The 16,869-nt window shown below is 32.9% G+C and overlaps 2 protein-coding genes across 5 annotated transcripts; one reads left to right on the top strand and one right to left on the bottom strand.

Moving 5' to 3' along the window:
* The first annotated feature begins 947 nt into the window (after positions 1 to 947).
* LOC139785460 (uncharacterized) lies at positions 948 to 5,044 on the top strand. Of its 4 annotated transcripts, XM_071724620.1 has the most exons (6): positions 948 to 1,084; positions 1,214 to 1,321; positions 1,482 to 1,550; positions 1,822 to 2,022; positions 2,106 to 2,192; positions 2,338 to 5,044. In XM_071724620.1, the coding sequence occupies exons 3-6, from the start codon at positions 1,530 to 1,532 to the stop codon at positions 2,365 to 2,367; spliced, it is 339 nt and encodes a 112-aa protein (XP_071580721.1). In that variant the 5' UTR covers positions 948 to 1,084; positions 1,214 to 1,321; positions 1,482 to 1,529; the 3' UTR covers positions 2,368 to 5,044. The 4 variants fall into 4 exon arrangements, with proteins under 4 accessions (XP_071580721.1, XP_071580718.1, XP_071580720.1 ...); XM_071724617.1 differs by having other exon boundaries at positions 2,106 to 5,044; XM_071724619.1 differs by having other exon boundaries at positions 949 to 1,084; positions 1,482 to 1,507; positions 2,106 to 5,044.
* A 58-nt stretch (positions 5,045 to 5,102) lies between these two features.
* Positions 5,103 to 8,645, bottom strand: LOC139785459 (L-threonine ammonia-lyase-like). The gene is made up of 6 exons (XM_071724616.1): positions 8,377 to 8,645; positions 7,993 to 8,124; positions 7,118 to 7,521; positions 6,731 to 6,896; positions 6,289 to 6,569; positions 5,103 to 6,112 (listed from the first exon to the last, which is right to left on the bottom strand). The coding sequence occupies exons 1-6, from the start codon at positions 8,557 to 8,559 to the stop codon at positions 6,073 to 6,075; spliced, it is 1,206 nt and encodes a 401-aa protein (XP_071580717.1). The 5' UTR covers positions 8,560 to 8,645; the 3' UTR covers positions 5,103 to 6,072.
* Positions 8,646 to 16,869: the final 8,224 nt, after the last annotated feature.

Genomic DNA, 16,869 nt, shown 5'->3' with positions numbered 1-16,869 from the left:
CGTCGCATGCCTCACCATGCTCCTAATCACTCCAACGCACTCCAAAAACTCATCTGCTCCAATCGCCACCTTTTATCCGTGATCCAAGTGCTCTTGGTGTTTATTGGAGTATGCGACGCGAACAAACCTTCAATGTCAGTGAGTGGTCGTGTTCCTGAATGCACCCTTGTCCAAGTTAGTACGATTCTAAAATAAGTTTCAACTTAACACGTGAAGCGAGATCCACCTTATACACCCCAAGTGCAGCAGGACGAAAAAAGGTCCAAGCTAGTACGATTCCAAATAAGATTTCATATTATAATAGCATAGTATATTTTAAATTTCATGCACTTTACGTCACACTGTCCAGGGCTGCGGTCCGATTTACTCTCACAGTGCTGAAAGCATCGCTCTATTAGAGACCCTGTAATCAGAGACTGGTCAACAGGCGATTTTTTCAGAATCCTGCGAGAGAGAAGGATATAAGAGAGAAAGAGAAAGCTATATACATTCATATTGCTTTCTCTTTCTCTTTTATATCTCTTTCTCTTTCTTTCTCTTGTTTTTGAAGAAAAATGGCGGACCTATCAAAAGTAGCCCCCTTATGGCCAGACTCTGATTAAAGAGTCTCTACGCTCTATCTTTGTTTGAAATTTGATGTGCAACGAAGACAAAAGATGCTTACATCGCTGTGAATGTGAATCGGACCGCAGCCCAGAAAACGCACATGAAACTTGATTTTTAGATAAAATAATTATTTCCCAAAACGTTGAAAACATTACAGACGTGTTTCCCAAATAATTTCACGTTGGTTAAAAAGAAAAAAATTGTTTTTAAAATTATGTCTGTTAACTCAATTAACTTTTATTAATTATAAGTAAACTGTTATTTCCTTGAACTATGAGAATATATTTCTAAATTTGGCTAAACAATTCCCAAACAATTGCAATAATAAAAAATAAGAAATATCTGTCTGCTAAATATACGGAGGTCGTCGACAGATGGCGGGTCGAGGCCTTCTTCCCTCGACCAGAGAAAGGAGGAAGCGACAAGCGACGGCTGTGGCGCCTTTAGTAGGGCCCACGGTGTGCAGGCCGGAGCCGTGGTATTAATATTTTTTATTTAAGCTATATTGATGTACATAATATTATTGGAAAACTAATCCAACAAATAAGATAGTGATTTAGACATGCAATTTTATTGGAAAACTAATCCAAAAACTGTCTTTTTGCAGACTGGCGAATTGATAAAGAGGTCGGCGCAAATTCCGATTCAGTGTATGGATCAAGCATCGGGAATAATCTTTATTAAATCTGGACATATCTCGCGTTTTCAAATCAAGGTAATTAATATTTTTTATTTAAGTTATATTGATGTACATACATGGCTTAGGGAATATGTTATTGAGTATAGAGGTTGTAAATAATGAGGTACATATTCAGTATGCAAATTTCTATTTTCTTAACCATTTTTTAACAGCACCATTTTTTTATTTTTTACAGCACTATGGATAAAAAGAAAAGAACCGGTAATATAACAGAAGAATAAAGATGTTTGCTCATCGAATTTATGAAAGTTCATCCAGAATTAGTATTTTTTTATAATTATATTTACAGGATATTTACCAATCTACTAAATATAACAAATATTTAATTCCAAGGCAGCGATCATGTTACTTTTCCCGTAGGACGGAAACGTGAAAAGTGAAAAGTTTCACGTGGCTATCTCCTTCTATTGGTGTTGAATAGAAAGAGATAACTTTTCACTTTTCACGTATCCGCCCTATGGCAAAAGATACATGATCGATCTCCAGAAATTAATAACAAAACAATTTATTTCTAGTGTTGGCAAGATTATCGCTCTCGCAGTAAAACGAAGCAAGCAGGGATAAACATGGAACGACGTAAAACGGGAGGTGGGGCACAGTACAGTGCAGTTCTTACACCAGATGAACGAGAAGTATTGGATTTAATTCCAGCATCATTAACTGAGGGTCATGCAGATATTTCGGAATCATGTATGGACATTACTTTGGGCGAAGAGGTTTGTAATTAAAATCCTTTTATAATGCTATTTGCTTAGTTTAATAAATAATTAGAATTATTAATTGCTACTTATATCTGTAGGATGACTTGGCAGTAGAAGCAGAAAATATAGAATTTCTTGATGATGACTATGTCATTGAAGCTTCAGTAGCTACTTCTGCTATACAGGCAAGTGAGGCAATCATCGAAACATCAAATATTAATAACAACAACGAAAATACTGAAAATTACGATCCATCTACGTTGACAAAGTCGAAACGAACATCCTCAAGGCAATAAGTAAATGAAGTAAAAGATTCTACGCGTATTTTAGCCAATGTTGCAGAAAAGACATATACTATGAAGAAGAAATTCTGCGACGACCTTATACTATATATATATATATATATATATATATAAGATAAGAAATATATAAGAAAAAAACGGCCAAAGCTCAGGAGCGCATAGCAAGAGCTGCGAAGAAATGTGCAAAAAATAATTGCAACACGATGTGATTATACTCGTATGTTATTATAATCTTCAGTTTTTCATTTCAACTACGGTTTTTGCTTTAAGAATATTATATTACCTCTAAGAAAATGTTCTTTTTTTACATTTTATTTTATGTTCATTCGTAATTTTATATGTAATGTGTGTGACGGTAATTCGTAATTTTACATGTAATGTGTGTAACATACTAATTTCATTTTTATTTACGTAATTAATTTTAATTTACAAAATTATTTCACTAGCAATTATGGCACTAGTCGGTATTTTTATTGTCAAGGTACACATTCTTATTGTGATATTTGCATACTACAGAAATGTATTACGAAAATTTACCAATATATTTACCAAAAACTAGAAATACTTAGATGTTAAATAAATACTAAAACGAAAAAGTTTATGTTGTAATGTAAGAGAGAGTTACTTTTACTTAGATTATACTTAAAACATACATACACGCAGTGATAAAAACGAATTTTAAATAATATATAGATTAAAGTTGATTAATAATAAATAAACGATTGTTAAGAGATGAATTTTCTTTTATTTTATATATTTATCTAATAATTACAAAGAGTATATATTGTGTGTAATTCAAGTAAAATAGTTTCTAACTATTTGATTTTGGACTAATCGGCCTGCTGCTAAATCTGGATTGACCCTACGTGCATTTCTTATTTCTGGAATATCGCAGTCATCAACATACATTCCAAAATCTAATAGATTATCCCCTTTTTCCGGTAACGGATCTGGTACATTATGTATTGTACTATGCACATATTATGGAGAACAACACAGATGTTGATTATTTTAGAAGCTATAACTGGAGAATAGTGTAATACTCGATGATTTAGGCAACAACGAAATCTCATTTTTAAAAGGCCATTACACCTTTCAATCAACGAACGGCACGACATTTGTCGTTCATTATATCGACCTTCTTGAGAAACTTGACCCGATTAATTGTTTGTATAAGCTTATTTATTAACATTTTAATGTAAAATATTTTTTCAAATTTATTTATTGAAAGTTTTGTTTGCAAATCTTCTTTTTGCGAGATGTCTAAAAAAAACCTTCTTTTCCAAAAAACCTTCTTCTCGACCATCTTAACTAGTCTTTGGGTGAAAAAAAAATAGTCAGATATAATATAATCTTCACATATATGGCTATTGCGTGAACTATTAGAATGAAGCACAAAGAAATATTAGAAAGTAACAAAGTGTGTTGTTCCGAACAATCTAAACATCGAAATGTATTCTCGAAAAATGTATTCTCTTATCTAAAACAATACCGACCTGACTTTGGCATATAAAATTTCATATATTTTGTTGAATCCTTTAAATCTTTTTAAATTTCGTCTATAAAAAAAGACACTCTATTGACAAAATTACATTTTTCCTATTTCGAATATGATGTATCGCGTATCGCGAATATTACTTTGAATATTCACTAACATAGATGTCATAGATTGATTAATATTCAAAGGGAGATGGAAAATTATCGTTAATTATCGAAACATTTCTGAAAACTATTTTCAAAATATCCATATGTAAGCGGAATTATGCACAAAGTATACGTATCATTACGTTACGTGTAAGAATATTGAGTTTTGGAACTGATTGATCAAATCTCAAGTACTCATTCATAATAAGCGATATGGCGTAATTCTGGTCCTTGTAATAATGGTCCTTATAATAAATCCTTGCAATGAACTATGTTATTAGAAAATAGCAAGATACTTGGTGATGATTCTTATTCTCATTCTCTTGCTTCTCTTGCAAGGGAAGAGACATGGATATAAAATAAAAAGTTACTTTGTTCGACGTAGTTCTATTGATACAGAATTGCAGGTAATCTGTGATAAGGAGTAATGTTAAGCACCTAATTTGGCTAATGTCAGAAACTAATCTTTTTTTTTAGCTAAGAACAAATTTTGCTTGTCATCAGTGACTCATCTTTCCCCCTTTCTAAAAGTTCTTGTTTGTTACTTCTTCGGTAACTGTATTGTGTTTACAATTTTCGCAATCAAATTAACTTTACTGGATAATGAAAAGGATATGCAGGAATAGTCCTGCCACGTGATAAGAAATAAATGTTATGTATGAATTAAATATTATGAAATATTTTTTTTCTTTTTTATTTATTTCAGCATTTATTCTACATTTTACATAATTTCTATTTTAATAAGATCGAAGTCACGTTCATGGTCAAGATCGAGATCGGGATCACATTCTATATCGAAATCAAGATCTGGCACAAGTGCCAGATCCAGATATTCATCGCGTTCGAAATCCCGATCCCGATCTAGATCGAGACCTAGAAGATCCGGACGGATCCAACGTGATCTGTAACCTTTGATTTTAGTTTGACATATTCGTTCATGTTGATAAAATTTTAGAAAAATTATTATTGTTACAATTAGAGAAATTAATATGTACATACTAATATAAACGAGCTATATGTACTAACATATGTAGTAACATAAACTAATATAAACTATAAAATGTAAATAAATGTATATTAATATAAACTAATATTTACTTGTATATCATATTTATAACACAGAATATCGATATTACTAAATCAATCAAAGAATTTCATGACATATTTTCGTTTATTATAATTTTACAAAAAATACATAAAACAAGGTAAAGTCTATAATATAATTCTTTTTTTATCTTTATTCGTAATTTATTGCATTTCCCCGTAGGGTTCGCAATCTATTATCCTTCCAATACTTCTCCTCTCCCCTTACGAAAAAGTAGTACTAATTGCTAGTACTACTTTTTCGTAAGGGTCACTTTAACCCTTTGGACCAACGGCTTAACGTCTCTTTCCGAAAGACGGAGCCCAGTTTGCTCCGCACAAGAGCCTATCTTGCACGGAGGGGCGCAGCTATCGGAAAAACATTCCATGTTTACATGGCTCTAGTGGACTCGAGCCTGGTTCCTCAGATTACGAGTCTGGCGCTCTACCACTAGACCACACTGCCGTCCCTATAATATAATTTTAATTATCTTATTATTTTTAGATGCATTATGCTTAGGTACGTTATCTAATGTAGTTGCACGAAAATCTGAAAATCTGATTGATTAATATTATTTTTCAATAATATGTCATTAGTAATATCTGTGTAAAAAATCAAGTATTATGTGTATCAGATATTAAAAATTTCTTTCAAAAATATATATCGATGATATTTGTTACAGACACATATAATAAAATTGTGTGGTAATTTACCACTTCCTCTTTATAAAAATACAGGTATCTATATCCATATCGGTACAGAAAATTGATTAGACATTTGGAATTAAGTTCGTCACTGAGAAACATTATTGTAGAAATTGTTTTCTTCATAATTTTGAATTTTTGCGTTCTCCCTCGGGAGTTATACTTTATTTTTCGGATGAATTGGATAATTACGATAAACGTATACGATGTTTTTACTAATTCATCTTTGTCAACAATTTATCCGACAGAAATGTAAAGTTTATACTTGTTGAAGTAAAAGTTTGAAAGGCCAGCACAATATTCCAATTATTGTTGATACGTCATGATTTCCTTAATTAAAATCCATTTTGCCGTATACAGGTATTATTATCCTGATACAAACAGAAAGAATTATAACGTTATTCAAATAATATTATTATACTAAATTTTTACATTATTAAATAAGAACTGGCCAATGCGTGCTCTATTTTTATGAAATACGTAAAATATATGACTAAAAAATTAATGCATTTAAAAATAAACTACTTGAATTTATTATGAAAGTTACCTCTTTCCCTTCAGTTCATCGAGCCCACCAAGTAGAAACGGAGCTAAACCTAGCGCTGCATAAGAGTCATCGATGTTTTTCTCTTTTAAAATCCCGGTCGCTATCTGAACTTCTATCCAATTTTTACCTAGCGGAAGGAATTTGTCAATCAAGTTTCTTCGTATGCCATTTGAATTAATATACGTTGCATATTCTTTTACGGGAATTTCCAATTCATTGAGTGAAGTCGTTTGTGTTCTAATATCTCGGACTGAACAATTACCATCTATAGCTTGGACCTCCTAAGAATTGAGAATATTTATAAAACATAAATTTATATAATTATAAAATAGACGTAATCTTTTTTTCCGGATAAAATATCGATTTAATTAAACAATTAGATCAAAACGTGAGAAACAATAATTTACAATTGGTAATTATAGAAAAACACTTGTTTACTTACATAAACTTTTATATCTTTATTCCATGCTTTGATAGCTGCTGCAATACCCGTTGTTAATCCGCAACCATCTATCATCGTCGGCAGCACCACCACATCAGGCTTTATATCTTCCATCATTTCGATGCCTAAGGAAGCTTGGCCAAGGATTATATCTGGATTATCGTTCCTATATCCGTAACATATTGTTGGATAAGTCAAAAAATAAGATAAAAGTGCTAACAAAACATGCATTCATTGATAATAAAATATTCTTATATGTTATGTAATAATTAATGTTCCTTAATTTGACTAAATTTGAATAATGGAGTTTTTATCGCATACAGGAAATAATTAACAAAAATGTTATTTTTTACCGAGAGGATATTTTAACTTATTATATTTTAATACCCGTCAATATAAACCAAGCCTTTTGTCTTGGCGATGCCCAAAGCGAATTGATGAGCTTCAAGCATATTGTTTCCCTCGACGTGTACTGTTACTCGTGAATTTGCATCATCTGCATGATCTGATGATGAATCTCGAAACATCTGGACTATTTCATCTGGCGTTGTTGTCGGCACCACAACAGTCACCGGTATTCGAAATTTCTTTCCGTAATAGCAGAGAATTTGAGCGAAATTTCCCGTTGAGATTGCTATTACTCCCTTCAGGCCCTTCTTTTTTTGCTTTTTCGATAACTGTAGCAGAGTGTAAATCACGCCACGTGCTTTGACACTGCTCGTTGTTTCTTGCTCAGACTCTTTCTTCAGATATATACGGAATACCTCACCTGTGACTGATCTTATGCGGTACTAAAACAATTATCAGTTAATGAGAAGCGGTTAAAGATTATCTTAAGCCATTCTTTAATAATATTGTGTATTACAATGCCAATGCTTAGATCAAAGTTAGATATACATATATTATGTATTATAATTCTCGTGTAACATTAATAAATCATTATTTAAAATAATTCCGGAATTTCCATTAATTTATATTGTCTAAAGCTTATTTCACTCTACATTTTATAGATTTATATTCAATTAAATTTATTTTATAGATTCATATATATATTCATAATATAGGTAATGGCTTGTTAATATATGTATAAAATAAAAAAGTACTTCGTATATTTATTATTCCTTTTTTTTTCGAACTTTTGCGTAGATTTTGAAATCTATGAATTTTAACATTATTGCAGCTTTGAGAAATTGATAGCAATTAAAAAAGGTAATAAATAGCATAAAGTTTAATGTTAAATTAAACATTATGCTATTTATTACCTTTTTTAATGGTGTTTTCAAAACACCAAAATGGTGTTCTCTTGTTCGAGACAGTACCGATGTGAGTGTGCTGCGCGAGATTTTCTGTTCTTCCTCTGGTTTTGTTTTCTTAAAGCCCTTTTCAATTACCGTCTATAAAAATAAAATACTAAATTAACAAAATTGCATTTTTCTCATTTTCCGAATGTATTACAGTACACCGCGTATCGCGAATATTGTTTTTAATATGTATTATTGAATTAACATTCGAATGCTTTAAATATTTCTTCCATGTAATTCTGAAAACTACTTTCAAAATATAGATATATATACTGTCACACATACGCATCGGTGTACACTGTGTATATTAAGCTTTGAAATTATAATTAATCAAATCTAAAATACCCATTCGGAATCGAAGTGATCCTCGCGTCGTAATAGTGGGCGGACAATATTATAAGAAAATGACAAGACATTCTCTATTATCGATTCCGGATTTGGAGATGACAAGGCATCTTTTTTTATCAATTTCCTTCTCTTCTTTATCACCGTCAATTTCCTCCTCTTCTTACTCACTGGAGAAGACATGAATACAAAATAAAAAGTTACTTGACTGAAATCTGAGAAACCACTTGAGATGCACGTAAAGAATTAAGGCGACAAAAGGTAGTGTCGAATCCGAGTTTGCTCCTTAACTAGTTCTCTTCCTCGCAGAGGACAAACGTATTTGTCGATAATAATACATTATCTATTCCTCCCCGAAGCTTTTATTTGTTTTTTGTGCGATAAACGTGTTGTCCTCGTGAACTTTGCGATCGAAACAATTCACTCAATAAATAATGAAAAGGATATATAAGAATAAAGTAAGCGTGAAGGAATAAGTTTTGTAAAACAGATTTTTATTTATTTCTGCATTTGACCGACATTCTACGTAATTCTTATTTCAAAGATTTTTAATCTGTGACTTTCTTTTTTCGCATTTTAATCCACGTTAATATAATTTTACAGAAATTAATATGTATTTAATTATCATTATTTGGCTTGTCTTTTCTCTTTAATTTTCAAATTAATTTTAATTAAATTTATTCTAAGTTACATAAAATTATTAGGTATTTCTTTGATAAATCTATAACTAATTTTATGATAGTATCTGACTGTCATGTACATGTTTAGAGTAGAGTAGAGTGGGGCAAAAGTACGCACTTAGTTTCTGATCCCATATACCTATCGTTGAGATATAGCTAGAATCTTAAAATTTGAACTGTAAAATCTTCAAACATTCTCTTTCAAAGTTCACTAGGGTTTATGTCTATATTTTGAATACATTCCATGTATAGACCAGTCATATTAGATATCGAACCTTCCAATTAATCTTCCCAGGTTGCAACCACCATGAATCGCTTTGATTTGAGGTGCTATAAGTGGGATTTATTTTGCTTCGCAAAATTAACGGGGAGTAAAAAGATATTAACAATACTATCAACAAAAAATACGATTCTTTTTATTTTGTCTCAAATATCTCAAATATGTGCCCTACGCTCGCACGAAATGCACTGTTTCTCGTCAGCTCTGTTCTCTGTCATCTCTCAGCACACGCAGCACATATTATCTGATTTCGTCCTCGTTATCGTCCCTAATCTTATCCTTGTCGGAATCCGACCACTGCTGCTTTCTTGACTTTGATTTTCGCCCAAAGCCTCCAAAATATCGTACGGCCACATCATCCAAGTGTGCTATTTTATCATTATATATTCTTCTTCAACCAGTCGTTCAACGTAGTTCTCGGGACTCCAAATTGTTTTGCGGCTACTTTTGTCTTAATTTTATCTTTTTTTACCGCAAGAACTGCCTTCCTGAGTTGCTTCTTGTCGGGAGTCGTTTTGCGATGGTACGTGCGTAATGCTGAAAAAAGTACTGACACTACACTGACAAATTGTACATTTAAATTAGAGAAACGTTAGTCGATTGTATTCCATCGGATTGATAATCAAATTGAGAAGTATATTATGTCCGCTATAATTTTTTTGTTTACTAATTTTTCTTTTGACTATAATCGCTTTAAAAAAAATTGAAAGACAAGAGCGTGATTTTTGTTATTAAAAACTCGAATCATTCAAAAATGAGCAAATTTTCTGAAAGGAGTTTTCAACACTTGCCGCCAATAAATTATCGTCCGAAGCAAGAACTGGACAAGACAGGTATATAACGATAACGCATACGGGTAATGGGAAAATTAAAAATTGCGTTTAATACACGGAGAGAATTTTTTGTTATATTTTACCCTCAAATATACTACAAACTTGGGACAACTTGGCAACCAAGGAATTTTTAAAATATACAAAAGACATTTTACAAACAACATGATAAAAATTACCAAGCAGATTGGTAAATTTTGAAAAATTATTGAAATTTCCTAGATATATTTTAGTAAAATTAATCAAACATATTTTATATTTTAATATAATAGATATTAATATCTTTTATTATGGTAAATATTAATCAGAATAGCTCGCATAAAATTCTTGGTGGTATGTACATGTTGTCCCACAACTACCATGATTTCAGGGTAAATTTTAAGAGAAAATTCTCTCCGTGTAGAAAACATTTAACGGTTTTATTTAAGTGTGCTTTAATAAAAAATCTTTACTTAACCCTCACAGGCCATACTTATTTTTTACATACGCGTAAGCCGCACTGGGGTCTGGAGGTCATTTTTCGCTCATAAATTTCGAAAAAATCATCATATTTTAATTGGTTTTTTTCTTCAGACCGTGAATTTTCTGAGAATTATGACGGTAATCTTATAATTTGTAAAAGAAAAAAATTATTACCAAAATTATTACACATTAAAAAGTATAAATGATAGTTCTAAAGGTACTTCCAGAATATCATTGGGGTCTCTGAGACCCCAGTCCTGCTTTCAAGGGATGTTTTTATCAAGAATTTATGCAAGAATTAAAAAAGTAAATTAAGTAGTAAAAGTGAATATATATATAATTAATTATATACGCGCAGATATATGTATATACGTTTATTAAAAATATATAATACTTGTGTGTGAGAATAAATGGCCAAGTGCACGCTTTGTATTGTTTTAGTTTCTCTAAAGTCAAAAGTCTCAATTTTCAAAAATGGGTAAAGTATCACAAGAATACAATCGCGTATAATAAGAAGTAACATCAACAAAATCTCGAAAATCTCCTAATTTCAAGAATTCCTAAAATTTCAAGTCTGAAAATTTTAACTGCGAGAATTTGGACTCTCGAATTACTCACTTGTAATTTTGTTTCAATTTCACCCGACCTGTTTATTTTTCCGTTTGATCTCTCATTCAACGATAATTTAATATTCTTTTCCGTCAATTCTCTGCTTGCCCAGATAAACCAAACTTGTTATTTCTTCACTATCGATAGCTATCCAACAATTACTACTCTGGTTATTTATTTTTATTTTAATAAACAAAACCTACTGTTCATTAAATATCTAGCTATTTGTGTGAAATTATTTTGTGTCCGTTCAACGAATCCGCGCCGCCCTGCCTCTACCCTGCCCCTCTGCCGTTAAGTCGAGCTGGCTGGCCCCTCGTACGACAGGCTTTGGTTCTCGCGATTTCGCGTTAAAGTTATCGAGAATTTAGTGGACGCGAGGGCATCGCGTCTGGCGCCCAACGGATTTATTTGAGAGTTGCCTGACTCGCGCGAGGGATTATCCCGAGAGGCCTATCACCCGACTCTCCTAGCGTTCCTTTGCTCTGGCCGAAAAAGCCGTGACAGTACATAGGCCAGCCATATTAGACGTCGAATCGGGTAATTAATCTTCCCAGGTTGCAACCACCATGAATCGCTTTGATTTGAGATACTATAAGTGGGATTATTTTGCTTCGCAAAATGAACGCGGAATAAAAAGTTATTAACAATTTTATGAACAAAAAACACGATTTTTTTATTTTTTCTCAAATATCTCGAAAACTAAGCAAGATAGGGTAACTAACTGTACGTACCTTTTTTGTAGAGCGTAAAATTATCTACAATAATGATCTGAACAACATTTATCGTCAAGTCAGTCGTTTAGCTTGCACGCGTCGTCAAAGTCCGAGACTCGGATCTCGAAAACCTTCGATTTCATCGTTTTTTTTATGTTGCGCCGGTGATTTTTTTCCGTCATTTAAAATGGAATTAAAAATCTAAAAAAAATCACACACATCTGAGAACTACAAAGAATACTTTTCATAATGCAACCGATTTTTTAGACTCTTTTTCTTTAGTTTGTAGCTATGTAAGCAAAAAATTTTGATTTTTTGGAGTAGTCTTAGTTTTTCGCTGTTTTCAGCCCTTAGAAATTACTTGAGACGAATTTTATCGCATGCATCTTGTTGTGGACAAAATTTGCAACAAAAAAGGAGCCTTGTATTTTTTTTGTACGACGAACGCTGATTTTTTTATTGACACGCAAAGTTATCCAATATTGCGCACAGGTCGGATAACGCTTAACTTTGCGCGTCAATAAAAAAATCAACGTTCGTCGTACAAAAAAAATACAAGGGTCCTTTTTTGTTGCAAATTTCGTCCACAACAAGATGCATACGATAAAATTCGTCTCAAGTAAATTCTAAGGCCTGAAAACAGCGAAAAACTAAGACTAGGGGAGACCGGGGCTAAGCCGACACTATTTTTTCAAAGGCAATTTTTAATATTTAATTAAAATTTTTAGGCAAATTCAATGGTACATATTTAAAGAGTGGTTCTTCAGGTACAAAATTGATTCAGGAAGTTTTGCTGTACGTCGCTTTGTTTTGCCGCCAGGAAAGGAAAAGTGACGCGAAGACAAATTTTTGAATTGAAAAATGCCAAGGCAAACTCGACACCCCGCCGGGGCAAACTCAACACTTTGTCTGATCGACACAATTTGATCTGGAACTTATTTTTACTGTCTGAAAATAAAAATACATTGTTTATTGTGTATTTAAAAAGTACAAAAATTCGGAATAAAGTAGCTAGAACAATCATTTAAAATAATGAGAACAAAAATTGTTGAACTTTCAATTATCTTCATCTAAACTCATGTCTGAAAAACAATTAATGCAGGTAAACTCGCGATCGGATGTGCGCATACATTTGTCATGAGCCATACGGCTGCATGACAAGCATCGTTTGTTACTGGGAGCCGACGAAACGGCGTGGTGTTGACTTTGCCCCGGACGTCGTTTTTCACTTTTGTCACTTCAAAAACATGAAAATTTTGAAAATATGCAAAAACGATTATCGGATTCATATAGAGCATCAAATTTCCCATCAAAATCACTTACCGGTAGATTCGCAAGAGTAAAGCTCGATGAAAGAGTAGACATTTTTGAGAGATCAGAAAAATTACTTTTCACTATCAAAAACGCTTATGTCGCGTTAAAAATTACACTATAACTCAGAATGTTACCAAATTCCGTTGATAATACTGGCACATAAAGACGCATTTACAGTAGGAAAGGCAAGTTTCTACGATAGATTTAAATTGGCAAAAAGCCTAGTGTCAAGTTTGCCCCGTTGTCGGCTTAGCCCCGGTCTCCCAAAAACTAAGACTACTCCAAAAAATCCAAATTTTTTGCTTACATATAAACTAAAGAAAAAGGGTCTAAAAAATTGGTTGCATTATGAAAAGTATTCTTTGTAGTTCTCAGATGATGTGTGATTTTTTTGGATTTTTAATTCCATTTTAAATGACGGAAAAAAATCACCGGCGCAACATCAAAAAAACGATGAAATCGAGGGTTTTCAGGATCCGAGTCTCGGACTTTGACGACGCGTGCAAGCTAAACGACTGACTTGACGATAAATGTTGTTCAGATCATTATTGTAGATAATTTTACGCTCTACAAAAAAGGTACGTATATACAGTTAGTTACCCTATCTTGCTTAGTTTTCGAGATATTTGAGAAAAAATAAAAAAATCGTGTTTTTTGTTCATAAAATTGTTAATAACTTTTTATTCCGCGTTCATTTTGCAAAGCAAAATAAATCCCACTTATAGTAGGGGAGACCGGGGCTAAAAGGTCAGTTTTTTTTCGGTGCCGATTTTTAACAACAAAATAAATAATTTTAGTTAAATGTGGTATACCACTGTAAAGAGTGAACCTTTAGCTACAAAATTTATATAGGAAATTTTTGTCTACGTCGCTTTGTTTAACCGGTATAGAGCAAAAACGACAACGGTGGAAAAATTGAAATCTCAAAAATGCCGGGGTTTAAACGTCACACTGCATTTTTAATACATATACGTACATCTAATCCTGAAAAATGATAGGATACATTTTAATAATTGTTTTTTAAGAGAAAAATATAAAAATTTATTCAAAATTTTTATGCGAAACATTATTAAAAAATAGTTACGAGGGTTCCTCTTTCCGCAGAAGTCACTCGCCCGACTTGTTTCACTCCTCGACGTCCGATGACTCTATTCAGTGTCTGAACGGTTGTAATTCCCGTCTCATCCATATTCCATATGCAATGAGCCTGGAAATGCCTTGGAAATGCATCTGGACTGCTTACTGACCGATTAGCCCCAAACACAAGTTTCAGGTTTGATCGCCCACGAAATATTAGACATCAACGATAATGAAAAAACTACACTGGATTCGTGTTCAGCATGCATTACTCTTTATAATCACGTACCTCGAGATTTGGAGAGCAAATATTATTGCAGATATTACAAAATTTCCACGCGCAGAAAATGTAACTTTCACCTTCCGAAAACACGTTTGTCCTCGTAAAAATCATAATACGGCAGGTAACCTGCCGAAACTCCGTTGGTCACATGGGTACCATAAGCAGCGTTTACAATGTTAATAGCGAGTTCACACAATATACAGGTTCCGAGATATTTGATTTGACGCTTCAACCCCGTTGACCTTTTAGCCCCGGTCTCCCACTTATAGTACCTCAAATCAAAGCGATTCATGGTGGTTGCAACCTGGGAAGATTAATTACCCGATTCGACGTCTAATATGACTGGCCTAACATACCTATAATCTGTTTGCATCCTTTTCCATACACCTCTATGAAGCTAATCGACAGAAATAAATAAATTCGATTATTTTTAACTTTTCTAATTATAAGTGTATTTCGTTTGTAAATCATTTGTGATAGATTTTGAAAGTCCGTTTTTAACGTTTGTGATCAATTTTTTTTGTAATTAACAATTTTATTTTAGTCGTGATATCTGCAGCCGACACTTTTAGTAATAAACAGATTTTGCGATAACCGATAACTGTAATTTATAATATCGTGATTTACAAATATACGAGTGTTACCTTTGTGAGTTAATAAATTTCTTAATTATTTGCAAAATAAGTTTAGTTAATAACCGTACTGCACATGCGCGAAGTGTACAACGAACGCATCAACGCGCTTTTTGTGCGCAGGAGCCATGAGTAATTAACCCTTCGTAGTCCACTGGGTCGATTTGACCCGCGCTCAAGTTTGAAGCTAAAATATCGGTAAGTGCCTGGCTTAAAATGGGGTTTGGCTCGCCATCTACCGAGAGTTTGAAGTATCCTCTTTCGGTAGAGATCGTTAGTCATTTGATTAAAGCGTCTGTATTTGTATGACAGCGGTTGCGGAAACATCGTGCAAAAATGCGGGTCAGATTGACCCATAGTGTGACTAGAACGTAGTTTCAGTGAAAAAAAATCGGATTTTTTTATTGTCTTTAAAACAAGTGTCTGAACCGTAAGTGTGACTGTGGCACCTGCGATATTTTTTTTCCATTGTTTTTATAATAATAACGGTGTTATTTGTTTTTTGGCCATTGCGATTTTTTTTCGGCATGCTGGACCAAGCGATCGTAAATTCTCGGATTTTGCACAAATGCCATTGTATGAATCGAGGAAAGGAAAGCGAAGTACTTACAGCTAAACAATGCCTACAAAAATTGTCGCACTATCTCGTAGAACCCTTGTTGAAAGAACGTCACAATATACCAACCCTCCGGCTTAACATTAAAAAAGGAATAGAGTCAATCCTCGGTATAGATTTTATTTGGCAAAACGAGCAACAAAACCGTTTGGTAAAACGGGTCAGATGCGCATTGTGCCCCGCAAGGCAAGATCGGAAGACCACTCAACGGTGCCCCTCCTGCACCCGGCCGATGTGCGACATTCATCGCGTTAATCTCTGCGTCAACTGCGGTGGCACTGAATAAATGACTTTTTTGTCGTTTTATAACTGAAAAACAATAATGCTTATGTTTCTGTGTACTCAGGATATACATAATAATAATAAAACACATTATTTTCTGATAAATCCACATTTTTTTCACTCCAAAATTGGGCCTCTTCATATGCCGGAATAAATACCTTTTTTGAAACGCGCACTAGAGGACTATTTTTTTTCTTAAAGTGTCGTATCTTAGGAGTATAACCTGCAAATTTTATTTAAAAAAATTAAAAAATTAAAAAGTTATGATTTTTTAAGTGAAAAAGCTACTTTTTTACGCATGTACTCGTTCACGATTTTTTTTCAACATATTGCCATTTGATCTCTCACAAAATCGCAGTTGTTTTATATTCTAGAATGTTCAAGGTATGTTCCAGAATTATTTGAACCCGATCGGACCGATACTATTAAAATGCCAACCATTTAAAAATCGACTGGGTCAATATGACCCAGTATGACTAGAATGATATTCTAGAGAAGTGTGACTACGAAGGGTTAAACTTATTTTGCAAATAATTAAAAAAATTATTATTTCATAAACATAATACTGGTTATATGTATAATATTTGTATAATATATGTATAATATTTGTAAATCACAAACGATTTCCAATTAATTATAGTTATCAGTTATCTCCAAATCTGTTTATTACTAAAAGTGTCGGCTAAGAACATCACAACTAAAATAAAATTGT

Source organism: Temnothorax nylanderi, unplaced genomic scaffold, assembly GCF_030848795.1.
Source record: "Temnothorax nylanderi isolate EJ_2023f unplaced genomic scaffold, tnyl_v1.0 TNYL_tig0807_pilon, whole genome shotgun sequence".
NCBI classification, from domain to species: Eukaryota; Metazoa; Arthropoda; class Insecta; order Hymenoptera; family Formicidae; genus Temnothorax; species Temnothorax nylanderi.
This window is presented reverse-complemented; position numbering and strand designations above follow the sequence as displayed.